General features: G+C 43.1%; 1 protein-coding gene across 1 annotated transcript in view; it reads right to left on the bottom strand.

Moving 5' to 3' along the window:
- The window catches only part of myo7ab (myosin VIIAb), a 33540-nt gene that overhangs the window by 4735 nt on the left and 11066 nt on the right, over positions 1–17739 (bottom strand). Inside the window, exons 9-41 of the mRNA XM_084564338.1 lie at positions 17244–17397; positions 17077–17153; positions 15999–16118; positions 15644–15786; positions 15334–15544; positions 15078–15213; positions 14704–14810; positions 12794–12931; positions 12234–12392; positions 11789–11881; positions 11393–11487; positions 10487–10571; positions 9902–10120; positions 8238–8555; positions 7909–8118; positions 7379–7558; positions 7198–7287; positions 6906–7033; positions 6530–6656; positions 5758–5877; positions 5291–5464; positions 4968–5195; positions 3738–3908; positions 3540–3657; positions 3328–3454; positions 2835–3004; positions 2569–2759; positions 2286–2407; positions 2028–2195; positions 1153–1389; positions 915–1070; positions 711–816; positions 27–140 (exon numbers count right to left, since the gene is read on the bottom strand). Of these exons, the coding sequence (XP_084420464.1) occupies positions 27–140; positions 711–816; positions 915–1070; positions 1153–1389; positions 2028–2195; positions 2286–2407; positions 2569–2759; positions 2835–3004; positions 3328–3454; positions 3540–3657; positions 3738–3908; positions 4968–5195; positions 5291–5464; positions 5758–5877; positions 6530–6656; positions 6906–7033; positions 7198–7287; positions 7379–7558; positions 7909–8118; positions 8238–8555; positions 9902–10120; positions 10487–10571; positions 11393–11487; positions 11789–11881; positions 12234–12392; positions 12794–12931; positions 14704–14810; positions 15078–15213; positions 15334–15544; positions 15644–15786; positions 15999–16118; positions 17077–17153; positions 17244–17397 (4992 nt within the window). The remainder of the gene's footprint in view (positions 1–26; positions 141–710; positions 817–914; positions 1071–1152; positions 1390–2027; positions 2196–2285; positions 2408–2568; positions 2760–2834; positions 3005–3327; positions 3455–3539; positions 3658–3737; positions 3909–4967; positions 5196–5290; positions 5465–5757; positions 5878–6529; positions 6657–6905; positions 7034–7197; positions 7288–7378; positions 7559–7908; positions 8119–8237; positions 8556–9901; positions 10121–10486; positions 10572–11392; positions 11488–11788; positions 11882–12233; positions 12393–12793; positions 12932–14703; positions 14811–15077; positions 15214–15333; positions 15545–15643; positions 15787–15998; positions 16119–17076; positions 17154–17243; positions 17398–17739) is intronic.

Below are 17739 nucleotides of genomic sequence, written 5' to 3'. Positions count from 1 at the left end.
TTTATAATTAGGGTATTGATTGTCACCTTGTCAGTGATCTTGACAAACAGACTGAAGCCCTCTGAAGATTTGAGCAGAAGACGTCCAGAGATGTTGTGGCAGAAGTCTTTGGCCTTCGTGCTGGACTCCACCTCGAACACCTGCGGACGCAAGAACATCAAACTGAAACCTTTTGTGTCTAATTATGGCTAATTAGACTTTCTCTTCAACCTCATATGCTTCTAAACATCCACTATTTTAACTTCATGGTGAATCTGAAGAGAAATGAAATGAAAGTCTTGGTCACTTGGTCTTTTCAGTTATAAAGCTGCAGCAACGATACATGTGATGTGATTCAGTTGTTCTGTAGAGGTAGGTAAAACTCCACGCTATGACCACAACAACTTTTTGGTCAAGCATTCATTCATTCATCTGCTTTTCCTGTGTCCTCAACCATTCACACTCACACCTACGACCAATTTAGAATCACCAATGACCCTAACCAGCATGTCTATAGACGGTGGGAGGAAGCTGGAGAACATGCTCCACACAGAAAGAAAGACCCAGTTGGACCTTGAACCTTCTTGCTGTGAGGCATCAGTGCTAACCACCACACCACTGTGCAGCCCCTTGGTCAAGCAATGATCAATAAATGAGGATTGGGAATTTACCAGCAGGACAGAAACGGCAAAAGACTCAAGTGTGATTATTTGTGCACGTTTTAAACTGACCTCGTCTGAATCATCAGGGAAGTAAACTTTGTGGAAGATCTGAGTGGTTTTGTGCTGGATGGCCTCCACCTCCACCAGGTGAGGAGGATACTTTCTCGATCCGTTGCTGCCACAAATAAGAGAGACAAGAGATGAAGAAGAGAAAATACAAAAACAAAAACAAAAGACGACTACACGGAAGAAGAACGGAAGTGTGCGTGTTACCGTAGGGCTTTCTGCAGGCGCTGCATGCAGTCTGGAGCCAGCGGATAGTGTTTCTTGGCCTGGAGGAACTTCTGGACGTGAGGCAGCAGGATGTTACTGGGAGGGAACAGACCAGTGCAGAGCCACAGCAGCTCCCAGCCCTTCTCCTCACTGTACCTGCACACAGGACGCCACAAAGGGGGTCAAAACCTAGCCGTTCACAGGCTGTGCATTGCCCAAGTACGGGTGCAGGACTCACTTAATGTGGTTGTCGGTGAGCTGTTTGAGGATCTGACAGAAGATCTCGTCTTTGAGCGGCTCGGCCTTCAGCGCTCCTTCGAATATCTGGTCGGTGAGCTCGTTGACGGATCGTACTCGTTTGGACGGGTAGTCGCCCATATACTTCATCACAGGTACGGACACGTTAAGGACGTCAACCACCAACACAGACACTCTACAACAATGAATCTTTGTCTGCTTTGCTTTTTTGCTTGAGCTGTGTTGTTTAGTTGATCAACAAAAAAATCATTTGCATCTTATTTGATGATATTTTATGAAATCTGGATATCTTTTAGGTTTTAGACTGCTGGACGGACAAAACAAGACATAGGAATAATTTTATTTTATACGTATTTCACATCACACTGACTGTAGGTTTGTAATGACATGCTGCCGTTGACTAGTCCAGGTATCTGATATCTTCTTGTTGGTTGGTAGCTGGCCCCTAGCCTGCTGGTCGTTTTATTTTTTTAGTCGAGTCGGGCCTGTCGTCTTAGCACAAGGGATTTTAACATTTTATCTTGTGTATTAAGGAGATTTAAAGATGCCCAAAAGTCAGTCTCCAGCCATTTTACTTTACATGCTTTGGAAACAGACGTCATCCTTCTTCTGGAAATCTTGTTAAGTTGTCAGTGTCTGATAAGTGGCATCTCAGGCCCCATTCAGATCTTAGATTAACATGTAAGTGGTCAGCTCTCAGCACACGTGACTTAGTTATCTTTTATTCTGTCCCAGATCACCTCCATATGCGTCCTCAATGTGTCCTGGGTTTCTGTACTTTAATCTGGCCACCTCCTCCTACCGATTCTGATTCTGTCTGTGATTTAACAAATGCCTCCTCTTTTGAAACACTACTAAAGGATATCTATGAAGGCCAGGCAGGCCTCCTGGGAGAGCTCCTCATGAGCCAGGACTTTCTTCAACAGAGGCTGCTTGAGAGGCTCCCTGGTGCAGCTCCACAGACGCTCCTTCCCTCGAGCTTTGGAGATCATCACCCTGCTCAGAGTACTCTTAGGAGGAGGCCTGGAGAACAAGCACAACCACATTCATTCTTATCACAGCCTCTTGTTAATTAATACCTGGTAAGTTTCTCGCTGTGTGAATGAAAGTTACCTGAAGTAGTCGTAGGAGAACTCCTCCAGCGTGTAGGCTTTAGATTTGTCCTGCTCGGAAAGGTTAATCTGAGACAAACTGATGGACTCGCGCCTCTGATCAGGAGTCATGGTCACGAGAGCCTGAGACACAGAGAGACACAAGGTGGACGACTTAAAGAGGAGGAGATCTATATCAGTCTCATAGGATGATTTCCTGACATCATTACTGTTATGGATAAACAGCGCCCTCTTCCTGTTTTGAGCAGTCAAACTAACCGAGTACTACCGGCGTCCTCACTCACCACTATATCATACTGTGGTCTCGTGATGGTGGGGAGCACATAGACGCAGTCAGCAGGGAAGTCCCCTCTCTGTTTGGTCCTGTCGTTGGTGCCGTGAGCCCAGCCGGAGTTCATCACGTGCTCTCCGTCGTGTTCGTCCAATATGATCAGATCCCCCTTGGAGAAGCTCAGGAAGGGGGAATCTGCCCCGGCTGCAGGGATTAAGATTAGGTTTAGGTTCAGCTCATAAATAAAGTGCTTATGCTGAAACCATGAGTGAATCTTACCAGGGTTGGGACAGTCCAGCAGTCCCACCACGTACTTGGACCTCTTCCTCAGACCCTCCAGGAAGGCGACCACCAGGTCACGGATGTCCTCTGCGTTGTTGGAGGTGAAGGTGTACTCGTCTCCTTTGATGGTGGCCAGGGTAAAACTCTGACCCTGGAGTTTACCCCCTCTGGAAAATGAAATGTTTCTAATGTATTTTGCATGTGTTAGCAGCTGATACAGCCTTCCACAAACTAGATTAGTAAAAAGACATCTCATCAGTGGTCCTGGACTCCTACTTATGGGCACTTTATATATTTAGCACAAATTTATTTGAGAAAATGCACCTTGATAACATTTTTTAATCTTAATCTTGTATTTTATTGTTTTATAAAATAAAAGCCAGGGTAAAACTCACCCTCTCCGGAAAATAAAATGCTTTCCATAATAATAAGAGAGACCAGAAACTATTTTGCACATTCAGTTTTATTTTGCCGAAGGTGTCATTTGTACCTGCTACTGGACACAGCCGTGATCTCCGGAAAAGAAAGCTCCAAAAGCACCTGCTCCTGTTCGTCCACAAAGTAAACCCCGGTCCAGTTCACCGCCACGATCACGTCATTCTTGGGCAGACTCGGACCTGTGAACGGACACGTCCATGAAGAGACGTGCTTCACAACGAGATACAGAATGTCTAGCTCTGTCCGCACCTTCGTGTTACCCACCTGAGAATTTGAAGGCCTCGTAGAAGCGTGAGAAGAGTAAAGGCCACTTTAAACGAGCAAAATCCACCACATCCTCCTTCACCTTCTGTGTGTCCAGCCTCCTTTTAGTCTGCAATCCCTGCACAGCGAGTCCCGGTTAGTTACAACAGCAAATGAAAAAATATAAAAAAAGGTTTGGGTCAGTAGAGCAGCAGATACCTTTTTGTGGGCGTTGATGATGAGCTGAACCCATTTCTCTGCGGTCTTGGTTGAGGTGATTTCTCTGTCAGGGATGTAGGACGGGATGAGGCTGAGCAGGCGATCCTGGAGGATCTCAGAGCCGTAATCCACGTAGTACTGCTGAGAGGCCAGCTCTGCCAGGTCCTCCTCCTTCAACGCACAAGACACAAGAGATGACTAGAAAACCAACAACTCCATTTATGTAGCTCTGCTGGAAGATGCCAAAGAGTTTAAGTCAAATCTGGATGAGAAGGAACGACTCTGAATGACCTTACAGCTGAACACTTTTAGTAGAACATCCCTGTTTCTGATTTGACCAATGATGTTCTTGACATGACATTTCAGTTCAATCTCCACATGTGTGACAGTTTAGGAGCCTTAACTCAAAAACATCAGATCTCATGGAGAAATAAATAAGCTCTAAAGCCTGCAATGTGAAAGTTTGGCACCGCAGCCCTCACTGTTGGCAACTTGGTGATACGTCAATGTTCATAACATGTTTCTGCTGCCCTCAAGTGGACAACAACACAACTTACTGCACTTTCAAGTTTCTGTTAAGCATCATCAAAGATTTACAAACCAGCAACAAAACCAAATTCCAAGTTGGTGACGATGGCAACCAATAAGGACCACATACACTTTAACTAGTTATTTTTTTCTCAGCAGCTTTACAGGTAAGTTTGCGTACAGTGAGCGCTGATTTCCGTCAAATTATTTCCAGTCAAAAGTACGATGGCCCCGAAGGTCAAAACACAACGACAAGAAGAATCAGTCGTTGCCAAATTTCTGCATGTCTTGCAGAAAGACATTGGTATTATTTAAAGAGGCCGAGGGGACGCAACGATGAGGACGTAGTTGCCCCGCCTCCTCAGTCCTAACTCCTTCAACCTCCTTTCAGAGTTCTGAGGAACATGTTAATGGCATGATGGGTTGAAAGCATCAAGAATGACATTATATGTTTGTCCTCTTTCAAGATATTCCTCTATTAATGTCATCTCGTCCTCCATTCTTTCCAACGTGGTTTAAAACTCGTGCACGGACACAGAGAAGTAGAAACAGGAAATGACGTTACACTGGCGGGTTCTGTCCAATCAGAAGAAGAAGTGTTGTCTCTACACTTTCTGTAATCTGTAATGTTGTTGTGTTTTGACCTTCAGGGCCACTGTACAAAAGTCTTCAGGAGTGTGGTTGACTGAGAGAGCTGCTCACCCGCTCACAGCGGTACTCTCCAAATTTCACCCCTCGGACAATCTGCTGGTAAATGAGGTTCGTGGCTACGTAATCCTCGGCGGGGTTGTGCCAGGGGTTAAAGATCTCCTTCCTGAAGAACAGCCTCCAGGGGGCGTTCCTCTCCTGGGCGCCCTGCTCCTTCGCGTACTGCTCACACTGCGAGACAGCGTCCATGACGTGGTCACTGCCGCTGCCCAGTGATGACACCTGACGAAAACATTTAAAAACAACCTCATTTATATCTCTCAAAACTGACAGAGAATTCATAATTGCATGTTTTGTTTAAGATGTTCAGGTTTTACCTTGTCAAACAGAGCGATGTACAGTGAGAAGCCGAAGCGATCTCTCAGGTTGATCTTGTCCGCCAAGGCGTTGCACAGCTCGCTGGCCGTGGTGGCCGAGTCTGCCAGGAGGGTCTTTGTGGTGCCGTCCATGAACGTTACAGGCAGCATGATGGGCTTCTTGGACTTGGTGGCCTGTGGTGGAAAAACAAATCAGATTATTGTTCAAGCGCAGACTTCTCAAAAGTTTCTCCAATAGCGCTGCATCATGTCATATTAACCTACATATAAACAGTCTTCCACAGACCTTATTGCATTGGAAAAAACGCAAATCATAAAAAAAATACTTAAAATACTTCTTAAAAACTTCACCCAGCTTTTAGATCTGGTCATGTTTTTGTAATCACATGACCTGGTTAACATTTTTTTGGTCCAACTACATAAAGTTTATCATTATTCAGTAATTTTAGAGAGAGTCAGCTCAGTACCTGCAGTTCCAACCAAGATGGCGGCTGAGTCCTTGTGCGGTTGACGAATGTCCTCCTCAGCCGTTCCTCACAGTACGGAGCGTAACCAGGAGGACCGTTGTTCAGAAATGTCCTTAAATACTGACAACAGAGAATAAAGAGGAGGTGAAATCAGAAACAGCTAGAGAAAACTTTCATTTAATTATAGATATCACCATCAGATTCTCATGATTGGTGGGTTGCAAAAGAAAATTGAAAAATAAAGAAAACGTTTCTTGGATGGATAAAAAGAATATCACCTCTAGGACAATAAAGTCGGCCAACCAACCAGTCAACTATCCAACCAACCAGCCAACCAGCTAAACAACCACCAACCAACCAACCAACCAACCATTGACTAGCTAACCAACCGGCCATCCAAACAACCAACTAGCCAACCATCCAACAACCAACCAGCCATCCAACCAATAATCAACCAACCAACCAACCAATAATCAACCAACCAACCAACCAATCAACATCCAACCAATAATCAACCAACCAGCCATCCAACCAACTAGCCAACAACCAACAAACCAACCAATCAACATCCAACCAATAATCAACCAACCAACCAACCAATAATCAACCAACCAACCAACCAACAACCAACCAGCTATCCAACCAACAACCAACCAGCCATCCAACCAATAATCAACCAGCCATCCAATTAGCCCACCAGCCAACCTACCAACCAACCAATCAAAATCCAACCAACCATTGGGTGATTTCCCATCAGAATTGAATCTCTTACCTTAACAAACTTTTCAGAGGGGGCGAAGCAGCCTACGCAGAGAGAAAGCAGGATCCATCCTCGGGCGTGGCTGCTTTTTGACGGGTTCTGAGAGAGCTGTTTGCAGATCTGACAGTAGATCTCATCCCTGAGACAAGAGAACCACAGCTCAACAAAACAAACCTACACAAATAAGAGTCGTTCCTCGGTAGGTGGCAAAGCCAGGTTAGTAAATCCAGAGCTAAATTTTATGTCAATAGATAATGTAGAAATCAATGAACTATGGTCCACAGATAAATGGGGTATTTTGGACTTGTTTAAGGCCTGCAGCAGTCAGTATTTAGTAGTAACTTTAAAGGAAGATTGGAAACTAAAAGCAAAGCTGCCTGTAGGTCACCTGAGGGTGGGGCGCAAGATGCCGTTGCCGATGATGAAGTGTAGTTTCTCTAGATTGGAGGTGGGTCGATCCTCCAGCATGCTGTTCCCCTGAAGGCTGTAGTCTCCCTCCGTTAGCCGCCTGGTGACCTGCAAAGAGGAAAACAAGAGTCATTTACTTTGTGCTGTGAGCTGGTGGATCTGATAAAGCTGAAGGACTTTTAATGATAAATAATAATTTGTTGATATTCTACTACAGTACTTTTGATACTTTAGGCTAACAGGAAAAGTCCCATTACTGATTTGGGTCTCACCTCCTCAGTGATCTTGGATTTCCTCTTCAGGGTGAGTGAGACAAGTTTATGTCTGACGCTGTTCCTCTTCTGGCTGTCTATGGAGCTGTTCTGTAAACACAAACATGACATTTTTGTGCACTTGTTAACCACCAGCGCAGATCAGTAATAACCAGGAAAATAACCAGCATCATCATCTCACCTCTCCTTCCACCTGCGACAGCTCCTGCAGCTCCCTCTTGTACGTCCTCTTGCCCAAGGTTTCGTAGATCTTGGTCATGACGGGGATCTTTTCGCTGCCGTCGTTGAGGACCATCTGACATTTTGGCTCTGGGAGGTCCCCCATGAACCTCAACACGGTGATCCACACTGCTAAAGCTGCCTGGAGGACAGGACAGGCTGTTTAATCGAAAAGCAAGGCATCCACTCATTCTACTCAAGTATAAATCAATCACCAGCATAAATATTGCAGCCTCATTTAGTCTATTTAACCAAATTTGATCAAAATTTGAAGCACAAAATACATTTCCAGTAGTAAAAAAGGCAAAAAAATAGGAAGCTAACAAGTGCTGACAACACAAGCTGACCCAGATTGGACTGTGTTCTCGAATCATATTCATAATCGGCTCAACACTCGTTACATGTGTAAATCTGCCGAGTCCACACATAGTTCAAATAGCTAGGCTTGGGTGTGAAGAGGGCTTTAGGTTTGAGACCAAAGGTCGGCCTCACCAGCTGGTCTCCTTCGTCCTCGTGAAACAGCAGAGGTTGTTTCAGCGGCCGCCTGATGTACGTGTGAGTGGAAACGCCCTGGAAGTAGGTGGCTGCGAACTTAGAGAACTTGTACTCGGACAAATCCTCCTCCTCGTCGTCAGGTAGCGGCGGCGCTTCGTTCAGCATCTCCTCTTCGGCCTCCTCGGCGCAAGGTGTATTTTCCAAGTCCTGGAGAAATACATTGATGCAATCCATCAAAAAAGATGTTGAGATATTTAACCCAAAGCTAGAGGAGATGTTATGTTTAAATTCGATAGCAAACAAATCATCATACTACTACTACATACTTCAAACCCAGTTGGTGCTTGTCCGTCCTGGTTGGGTAACGGCCCGGAGTTCCCCAGGAAACCAAACATACGGTCGACCATGTCCGAGTGGTCAACAGGCTGCTCCTTCTCCCTCTCCATCTGCTCCAGCAGCTCCTTCTTCCTCCTCGCCTCCTCCTTTTCTTCCCTCTCCCTCTCCTCCTGCTGCTGAGCCAGTTGGATGAGCCGCTCCTGGTGCTTCCTCTCGGCCTCCACCTTGGCGCGGCGAGCCGTCATCTGGTTTCGGAGCTGCTCCTCCTCGGCCAGGCGCTGGCGCTCGGCTTCCAGGCGATGCTGCAGCTGTGAGCGGAGGAAACAGAGGAAACAATGAAGGGAAGCATTACAGATGATGAGACATATCTGACTAGACAGCCATAGTAAAATAATACAAACTATTTGTATTTATTTACAGGGTACATGCTACAGAATGATAAACTTCTACACACTGACATGACAAGTAAACAATAAAAGTACTGCAGAAGTCAAAGTCGTAACAACATCTAAATGACACATGTACATGTACGACGACAGCGACGACATGTAACAGCAGCTGCCTCTGGTCCGTTCAAGTCCACCGGCCGATCCGCTCGTCAGTCCGCCCTCTTCACTGCTGGATATCTGGACACCGCTCAATTTAACAGCTCAATTCAATAACAGACTGACATTAAACAAAATTAAAAAAATGATTTATTCAGCAGTCTTTCAGAACAGGAAAAGAGAATGATGGCAAACGAAATGGCTTCTTTTCCCCATTTTTACAAAAATGTCAAATCAAATGAACAAATGTAAAAAAATAAAAAAAGACATTGTGATATATTTTAGGCCAAAAGAGTTCAGTAAATGTAAGAATACAAAAGCAATTTGCAAAATAATGTAAACTCTGACAAAAAGCCCAACATGGTTGTACATTAAAGAAAACAAGGAGGTGTTTAATATCTATTCCTCTCATGTGTGTAGGCGACATGCTCCCTTATTTTGACATTAATGGAGAAATATTTAAAATGAGAGATTATGTTAATAACAGGTGTTGATTTGATTAAGAATTCAGCACCTTTTATTCTTATTATCCTACTTTGAAAGCATTTTATTTCTTCTTATTTAAGATTACATTAAGGATGTTGCTCCTTTCAGCAAAACAAGTAAAAATTAAATATCAATCAGGTAGAGAGTAATGGAAAAATAATGGATTAAAGGCAATAATACCACTGATTATTATTTTTATATATATTTAATTTTTAAAGGGGCAATCTGGAGGATCTGTTTTGTTCCCTTTGGCGACCCCTGTGGTGATAAGTGGTAACTGCAGGGGCAAAGACAGTAAAGACAGAAAGCAGGGATTTAAATATTGCTTGTGAGCGATTCTGTGTTTATGCTAAGCTAAGCTAACTCGCTGCTGGCAGCAGCCTCATGAGAGTCGTCTCAATCTTCTCATCGACTCTCTTCACAGAACAGAAAAGACATCTTGTCGTGGCATTACATGAACAAAAACACTAAGGCATCACAGTTCCTTTCAGTCAAACCAAATATATGACACATCCCAGCCTTTTTTTTACCCCTTCTTTCATCCCTCAGCACAAGTAATCCTCTCTTTCTGGCATTCCAACAACGTGAAGTAAGTAACAGTAGTAAACGTAATAAGTCTTTACCTCTGCCCTGAGCCTCTGGCAGAGGCGTCTGGCTATCATGCCCCTGGTGTAGGCCTGGATGGTCAACACGGCACGGAGACGCCGCCAAAACGTCCGCCGGATGAGGAAGCCGCGGCAACGGGCTTGGATGAGAGTGACACTGAGGCGAGTCATCTGGTAGCTTCTGTAGTACTTCCTCGACCTGTAGACCGCCTGCAGGCGCAAGAAGCCCGACTGCATCTGGAGAAGAGAAGCAAGTTTTTCAGATCAGGGATTATTATTACTATTATTATTAATAATTTAATATTTTATGTTAAATAATCATGATTATACTGTGACGTTGCAAGAAATTTGGATTTATTTTTGTGTTCATGACATACAGGTGTCATTTTATTATAATTTTTAGGAATGCAAGTTCTCAATGAGCTTCGTTCCTGTCAAACAAATCAAAATTAAATCATTGTGTCATTTAACTTGTGCAGCTTAGAGCAAATAAAAACTAAAACTAGAGAGAACTGTTAAAAAATGGGAAGACGTCAAAGAGCTACTGAGGTTTTCAAGAAGGTTTTAATTTAGGGAAAGTCTACAAACTACACACTGACTTACAATTTGGTAGCTCTTCCTGCATCTATAACCCCTCCAGACCTTTTGAATAAAAGTCACAGCACTTTTCAGTCTGAGGAAGTTTGTCCTGCAAAGAGTGACGGAAGAAAAAAAATAATTCAAACATCCTGAACCCCTTCATTCATAACACTGTACATCCAAAGATGTGGCCAAAACTGATAAACTCTCTGCTCTGGACTTCTTAATTTAATTTGACTTATTTAAAAAAGAGACAGAGACAGAAATAACTGCAAGCTAACTGTAGTCATAATAAAACTTCTGCAAGATTTTTAGCCTTTCTATAGATGATCGGTCCAGGAGATACTACCCGACATCTCCTTTAAGCTGATCTCAGAGGTCAGATTGTATGCGTCTTGGTCTTCATCATGTTAACAATCCTTCAGGTGCTTGTGGTCAGTATTCCTCTTGTGGACAAGTCACAGGAAATTTATCTACAGACCCTTTGACTTTAATCGTCCTAATCATATCAATAAACGTGGTCACTTTACCAAGCTGATTGCAGATGGTCTCGTATCTGTTAAAGTCACCCTGCTTCTCAGTTATTCTCTTCTTTCCACTCTCGTATTTACTTTCTTTAGTTCATGCTCACTGGCTACCGTGAGGGAGAACAGCTGTAATAACACTGAACACTTACGTGATATTATTTGCTTGAAATACTCCTTTAATCTACTAGTTTGTCACCTCTACAAGAGGTTTAGATTATTCTGTAGGGGCCTCTAGGAAATCCAATGTTGTGTCACTTTTCAGGAAGAGCACAGCCTTTGTTTTAACAAGGTTTAAGGTTAATAAATCAAAGCAAAGTCACAGGTAGGTTTTTAACCTTGTGCCAGAAGATAAATATCCTTCAAGACTTTGGGAATGAGGTGTTCGTCCGATAAAGTGGTTTACCTTTCTTTAAGGCCACGCACAGCCTTCTGGATGAGGATGACCTTGTCCGTAATGGCCTGGTCCCTCTCGATCTCCAGCTGCATGTCGTGGTGGTCCTGTCAGGGGACAAAAGAGAAGACGGACAAGGTTACCACTGCAGGAGCTTTCCCCAGTAGCTAAGGAACTTTTGAGAAAATCATAATCTGAAGTTTAAAGTAGATTATACGCCCAAACAAAGTTGGGCTTGGACTTGGTTGATCACTCATTCATAGATAGATAGATAGATAAATAAACTTCAGGCTGTCAGCAATTAGAAGATATACCTCAAATTTAATCTAAGGCCAAATTTGATCTATGACCTTTATTAGCAGCCTTTATATCAGATCAGGCCAGGAAACGTTCCAGTTGAAAACCAACCTTCAAGAAAATCTTGGTCTTTCCGATCTGCCAGTCGTCATGTTTCCCCAACCGGGCCAGGACTATCCGTTGGCACGTCCCACGTAGGTCCTCCTGGAAAGAGAGAGCACAAAAAAATGTATGACTTCTGCACAGGTAAAAACTTTCTACTCTGGACTCCATGATGTCGAAAAAGGTGAGCATCACTTCTGCAATAATTACTTGGAACAGAATATTTTTTATATAGGACGAAAGCCAAAAGACATTCTGTTATTACAACCTTTCCAAAGCATTACCACGCTTTTATACAGACCTATAATAACCGTGAATAAATAATCATCTCTGACAATATTTGGAGGCTCTAAATAGCCTCTAAAATATGTTGTGGCAGAAAACAGCAGGACATGTCTAAAAGAGCTCTACCCAGGACTAAAGACTGTAACAGATCAGTTGGAGCTTAGCTGACCTGTATGTGAGCCGGTTTGACGCCAGGCATAAGGACTCGGTAGCGCTCCACAAATTCGCCGAAGCTGTATCTAATGGGATAACCCGCACGCCTGATCCGGATCGTCTCCATCATGCCGGAGTATCGCAGCTGACGAATGCAGAGCTCTCTGTCAAATAACTGAGAAACACAAAAGACAGAAACAGACGTTAAAATCTGAGATCACGGCGACGGTCGTCGGCAACGCAAGAATATGAAAAGGTTACAAGTGCTGCTGTCGTTGCACATCAAATCCTTCATAATTTACACATCAGTAAATAGGAGTTTTCATGGAGACAAATAAATGAAGTGGTGTATGCTTTTAGATTTCAAAGCAAGATTGTATTCATCAATCCAAACATGAGAAGTTATGAGGCAGAAATTGACTCAATCCCACCCAGTGTAAAGGTATTTATGACAACGCATCAAACACAGCAACAGCTGAAGGAGCTAGAATATCTCTCGTCTTTAAATGATTGTAGAGACGCAACAAGTGAGAAAACAACGCTCAGGAGCAGAAACAGAAACACTTTAAAACCCACCATGGGCTTTTTGAGCTCGTTGGGTTTTATGCAGCGAACGAAGAACGGCTGACACACGCTGAGCGTCCTCATCAGCATCTCGAGGGAACGTTTGAACTGGCTGCTCAGAGTGGGAGAGCGCTTCCTCGTCTCAGCGCCCTACGAACACAAACGCACACCGTTACTCAACAACACTTAAAATGAAAACGGTTCCTAATATTTTGCCCCCCCTTTCCATATCATATATTAACTGTAGTGGACAAAATGTTAGGCAGTCAGTCAAATTCATCACCGCCACCTCAATAATGACATTTACATAGAGTAGTTTCTGTTAATTTAGTTATTGATCTCATTATATTGTAGACAACTGACTCTTCAGTTGAGTTTCCTCCACAACTAAAGGAGCACAGACAACCTCTGGACAATATGTATATGTATAATACATATCTCAGGTATTTTTCTTACTCATTATGTCGTTTCTGTGCAATATTTTATTTTTTATTTTTTCTAAAACTGATAGTCCTATTGGGGTGATTATTCATGATATTCATAATGTTCATAGTGTTTATTAAACCTCCACCACTTTGACGGATCTTCTCAGGCTGTCTCACACAAGTCATTGATTCAGTTTTCACTTCAAACTAACAGAAACAAACAGATGAAAGTCATTTGTTCTCTGTCAGTCTTCATCACAGAGCCTTGGGTCTCCTCTTTTCCTCTTTGATAGCACTCCAGATCGGTGACACCTCTACAAGAGCTGCAGTTTTGAAGATGCCCTGAAGTTACTCAAATCCGTCAAATACTCGTCCATTTGTCCTGCTTCTTACATCAACTTTTACTTGCTGCCTGATGAGTCTGAATGCCTTGAGAGTTCCTGATCAATACATGGATTTAAAAGTGGTTTAGCTTTTGAAGTCAGATTAAAATCTCCTGTCTACTGCCTCGAAATCTGGTTGTTGGTCCATTTTTATTTCACATCATTACAGACTTGATCCAATGCAGCTTCCACCACTTTGACTTTTTTTACACTTAACTCTCCTTACTTAACTTTGGTTTTCCTCAAACTGTAGTTAGTCACTAGCTTAAGGCTCATTTAAAGTACTGTGGGACATAGATGCTGTAACCTACGCACGTAGCCTATGCCGGGGCGAGACATTTACACTTGTGTGGTTGCCAGCCTGGCTCTTCGCTCTGTAAAAACGGCACCCAAGCGTTAGTTGGTGCTGAGTCCTTTTTGCCAGTCGGATTAATTTTAATCTTTCCTCAATGTGTTCCATCTTTATTGATCCAAAACAATCAATTCGAAAATTGCAGAGATTCAGAAGCAGACGGAAAAACTAAAGGTCTTCAGTTTCACATTTCAGTGGTGATGAAGTACTTATAATATGATCTTAAGGGACATAATGCAAACACAGGGTAAACACTATATTTCTACATCACACAGACAAAGTCGAACAAAACAGGAGACCTCTCTGCACTGTGACACTTTCGGTAAAGAAACTGGACTTCCATGAGTATTTTAAATTGTTCCGTTATGATTTTCCTTTGTTTGTGGTTCATTTTTTCACAATAAAAAACCTGTGGAATAAAAAGCAGGGCTTAAGGAAGCAGAGGGAAGCTGCTGCTAGCTGCATCGTGGATATCTGGATTCACTTTCAACAAACACACACAGGGTTGGAGCGACTGCACGTTGCTTGATTACCTTGGGAGTGGGGGTGCTGGGCTGCTGATAGCCACACAGAAACTGATGTCAGAGGAAAAGATGCGAGGAAACAGAGAACAGAGACAGCAGAGTGAGAGGAAGGCAGAAAAAGCTGAAGGGAGGCAGTGACATTATCACGTGAAGACACCTTAAACGGCAAGGAGAAAAAATAAAGGAGTAACCATGCGTGGTAAAAATGGAGTGGTATGAACACGTCTGCTGGCCTCACCATGGCGACGTCAGCCTGGAAGATCTGCTTGATAAACTTGTTCTTGGACGAGTGGACGAGCTGGATGATGTCGGTGTGGAGGCTGTCTCGGTTCTTCTCCAGGAACCCTGGAGGAGGCAGAGAAACACAGGATCATTTTTGTTTGGACTAAAGTCAAACATTTTCCAGTTTTGGATCAATAATTCAAATCTGGTGGTTGGTCCATTATTATTTCGACCAAAGAACGACCAAACATCAGCTCGGTAGACCTTTCTTTTACCAGTACTACCTTTATTTCTCTCTAAAGTCAGAGGCAAAATGGCCCAATTGACACAAACCAAACAACAGAGGCAAGAGAACGAGAAGAAGGAGCAATAACAAAAAAAAGAATGTACCTCTGGTCTCATAATGCACCACTCCAGCAAAGTGTTGGATGCCAAACTGGGTTTCATAACTGTTCTTAGGAGGGATGTAGTTGCAGTTGAGTTTATGCTGCGAGTTGAGCTTATAAAGCATCGTAGCATCCGTTCCCTAAAAAGAGATAAAGAGAAACAACACATCAATATGTTAATACAACAACCTTTTTAGGGATTAAAGTGGTCGACGCTACTAACATGAACTAGGATCTCATAAAATCCACAGGAATTGTACCTTGGGGAACTTGCTCTCTTCGTCAATGAGGGAGATGATGTTCATTGGTTTGTTGGCAATCATGTCCAGCGCGTCCTGGTTGTCCGTGAACTCGATGTGCTGCCAGCTGATGTCCTCCAGGTTGTACTCCTCCTGCTCCAGTTTGAAGACGTGACGGACAAAGAACTGCTGCAGGTTCTCGTTGGCAAAGTTGATGCACAGCTGCTCGAAACTGCAGCGAAGAGGAGGAGAGAAATTAATCAAATTAGTGATAATTTGATTATTTGGATGAATGAGTTTGCTTCTCACGAAACATCAAAGTATCAGTGACCTGTTGACAATGAAGTTCTCAAAGCCGAAGATGTCCAGCAGCCCGATTGACCTTTGTATGATGGTACTCTCGCAGGAAGGAGGCCTGTATATGGCAGCATTGATCTTGTCCACTATCCAGACAAACAGTCTCCCATAGATCCCCTGGATGATGAAACTCAAATCAATAAACGTTCCTGATCCAGGCATTTAAAGTCTCTAACTGAACTTTAAATGCCGTTATAGATAATAGGATCCAATGAGAAAGCAGGGAGTCAAAGTTTCATCTGTAACTATGTTCAACAGTGAAGCAACAAGAGTGGAGGTCTACATCTTCTGCTGCCAAGTCGTTCTTTAAAGCAATAAAACCTCGTTACCTTGACGAAGGCGTCCCTGACGTCCAGGCCTTGTGCCACGCTGAGAGGTGTGGCTACGCTTTCGCCACGCGTGATGAGGGTTCGCGTGGTCAAGCACACCATCACATCTTTTGGCTCCACCTGTGGTATCCAACAAGCAACGATCACCTTTAAGGCCTTCTCTCCATTCCCCTTTCTAATTATAAAAGGTTAACGTGTCTTTGCTGCGCTCGTCTCAACCTTGTGGAATCAACTTTCTTATAATAATAGGACTTTATAAGACCCATTTATATAGACAAACCTTTTCTTAGATTAACATGCTCATATTGTGTCTGGTTCATTAACTTCTCCTGAGATGTGGATTTATGATATGCTTTACACCCTTCCTTTATGTTTTGTTTGTTCTTTGTTTCTCTTTTTACGCTATTTATTAGTTTTCTGGACATTTTATGTAAAGCACGCCCTCTGCTGGCCGTCCTTGTTGCTGTGTTCCTGTCTTTGTCTCCTCTCTCCTTCAGGAGCTGCTGCTGCAGACTCACTCATCCAATCAAGCTTGAAGCTGTATTTAAGGACCTGCAACTCTTCCACTCATTGCAAGTTTCTCAGTTTACCTCTGCGGTGCAGCTTAAGTTTTAGTCTCTGCTGTGCTTTTTGGACTCTTAGTAACCTGTCCTCCAGTTGTGGACTTCCTGGTCTTTGATTCATTGAGCTCTGAGCTTCTGTTTTTAAACCTTTGTGCTTTAAACTGTGTTTGTGCCTGACTTTCATTAGGAAAGACCAACCAACAAAACATTTGCATACAATTTTTCCTGTCATCGGAAAAAAGCCTAAAAAAAATAAATAATAAATAAATGACTGTGGAAATTTGTAGATTGCACCAAGAGGGCAGTATCCTTTAGCATGCCCATCACTTTACCATGTTGTGAGTTTGGCTCACATCCTACATGGCCTTGAGTCTTTCAGGTCTGCCAACATTTGTGCCGATATTGTGCAGAAGTTCAGTTTAAATCAGATGATAAATATAGCTTCTCAACCACCAGAGTGAGCTCAGATTTACTGATAACACCCTCACATACAGTCTGCACACACTTGTACAAACCTCCATGAGCGAAGCAGCAGTCGCCAGATCAGGAGATCTCACAACGACACAGGCATCCAGGTTGTCATACGTACGAGCTGAGAACAAGGAGGAAAATAATTGTTTTTCTCACAATCTAAAAACATTGCTGCACCTCTATTAATGTTAATATGTGTGTATTTACATACCCTCAAATCGCAGGTTGCCCATGTGCAAGATGGCAGCGAGCAGCTTGGAAATCTCCCAGTTCTCTGTCTCTGTGAACATGAGGACCTTCATGGCTGACAGGATGCTGGAATAATCACTCAGGTCGTCACGGCCGTCACACTGTGTACAGTTACCCTGTAATGCATAAGAAGCACAAAAATGTTTATTTTTTTTTAATCAGTCAGGCTAACACTGTGGCTGCAAGAACTGCAATAAAATATCATGGAAATACCACAAATCCTGAAAAAACCCACTGACAGAATTAGTTTTTGCAAAAATCTCCTTCATAACTGAGCAAAACTGTTCCAACACTGACATACAGAAACCAATCAGGAAATTACCGTAGTATTGATACCCAGCCCTGTTATGAAGTAAATTTGTGTAAGACAGTGATGGAAACAGAACTTTGAGAGACCCTGGTCAAAAGTCAAAAAGGTTTCTTTAATCATAGAGAGTCTAATTACAGGTTCTCTCTGG

This window comes from Chelon labrosus (genome assembly GCF_963514085.1).
Source record: "Chelon labrosus genome assembly, chromosome: 17".
In the NCBI taxonomy this organism is placed as follows: Eukaryota; Metazoa; Chordata; class Actinopteri; order Mugiliformes; family Mugilidae; genus Chelon; species Chelon labrosus.
Note: the sequence above shows the minus strand (reverse complement) of the source record. Positions and strands in the feature narration are given on the sequence as shown.